General features: G+C 73.4%; 1 protein-coding gene across 1 annotated transcript in view; it reads left to right on the forward strand.

Annotated features, from left to right (window-relative positions):
- The first annotated feature begins 40 nt into the window (after positions 1-40).
- Positions 41-429, forward strand: part of LOC121340308 (rho guanine nucleotide exchange factor 2-like) — a 3,745-nt gene continuing 3,356 nt past the window's right edge. The window contains exon 1 of the mRNA XM_041412993.1: positions 41-386. Within this exon, the coding sequence (XP_041268927.1) occupies positions 41-386 (346 nt within the window). The remainder of the gene's footprint in view (positions 387-429) is intronic.

The raw sequence follows: 429 nt of genomic DNA on the forward strand, positions 1-429 counted from the left end.
CCCCCCCCCCCCGCATCCCTCCGGTTGCCGTGGAAACGGGATGCAGGGAAGCGGCGGCGGCGAGCGCGGAGCTCTCTCCCCGCGCTTCCCCGGCGACCCCCCCCCGGCGGCGGAGCGGCAGCCCCCTCCTCATCCCGGGGCCATGAGCCGAGTGCCGAGACCCCCGGGGGCGGCGGGGGGGCGGCCCCGGTGCCGCAGCCCCCCCGTCAGGCGCCCGGTGCCGCTGTCCGGGCAGGGCAAGGACAAGGAGAGGATGAAGGAGGCCAAGGAGAAGGACGCGCGGTACACCAACGGGCACCTCTTCACCACCATCTCCGTGTCGGGCATGACCATGTGCTTCGCCTGCAACAAGAGCATCACGGCCAAGGAAGCGCTGGTGTGCCCCAGTGAGTGCCCGGGGGGAGGGGAGTGCCAGCTGGAAATGGGGGG

The sequence above is a fragment of the Onychostruthus taczanowskii genome, unplaced genomic scaffold (assembly GCF_017590055.1).
Source record: "Onychostruthus taczanowskii isolate IOZ18803 unplaced genomic scaffold, ASM1759005v1 scaffold1021, whole genome shotgun sequence".
In the NCBI taxonomy this organism is placed as follows: Eukaryota; Metazoa; Chordata; class Aves; order Passeriformes; family Passeridae; genus Onychostruthus; species Onychostruthus taczanowskii.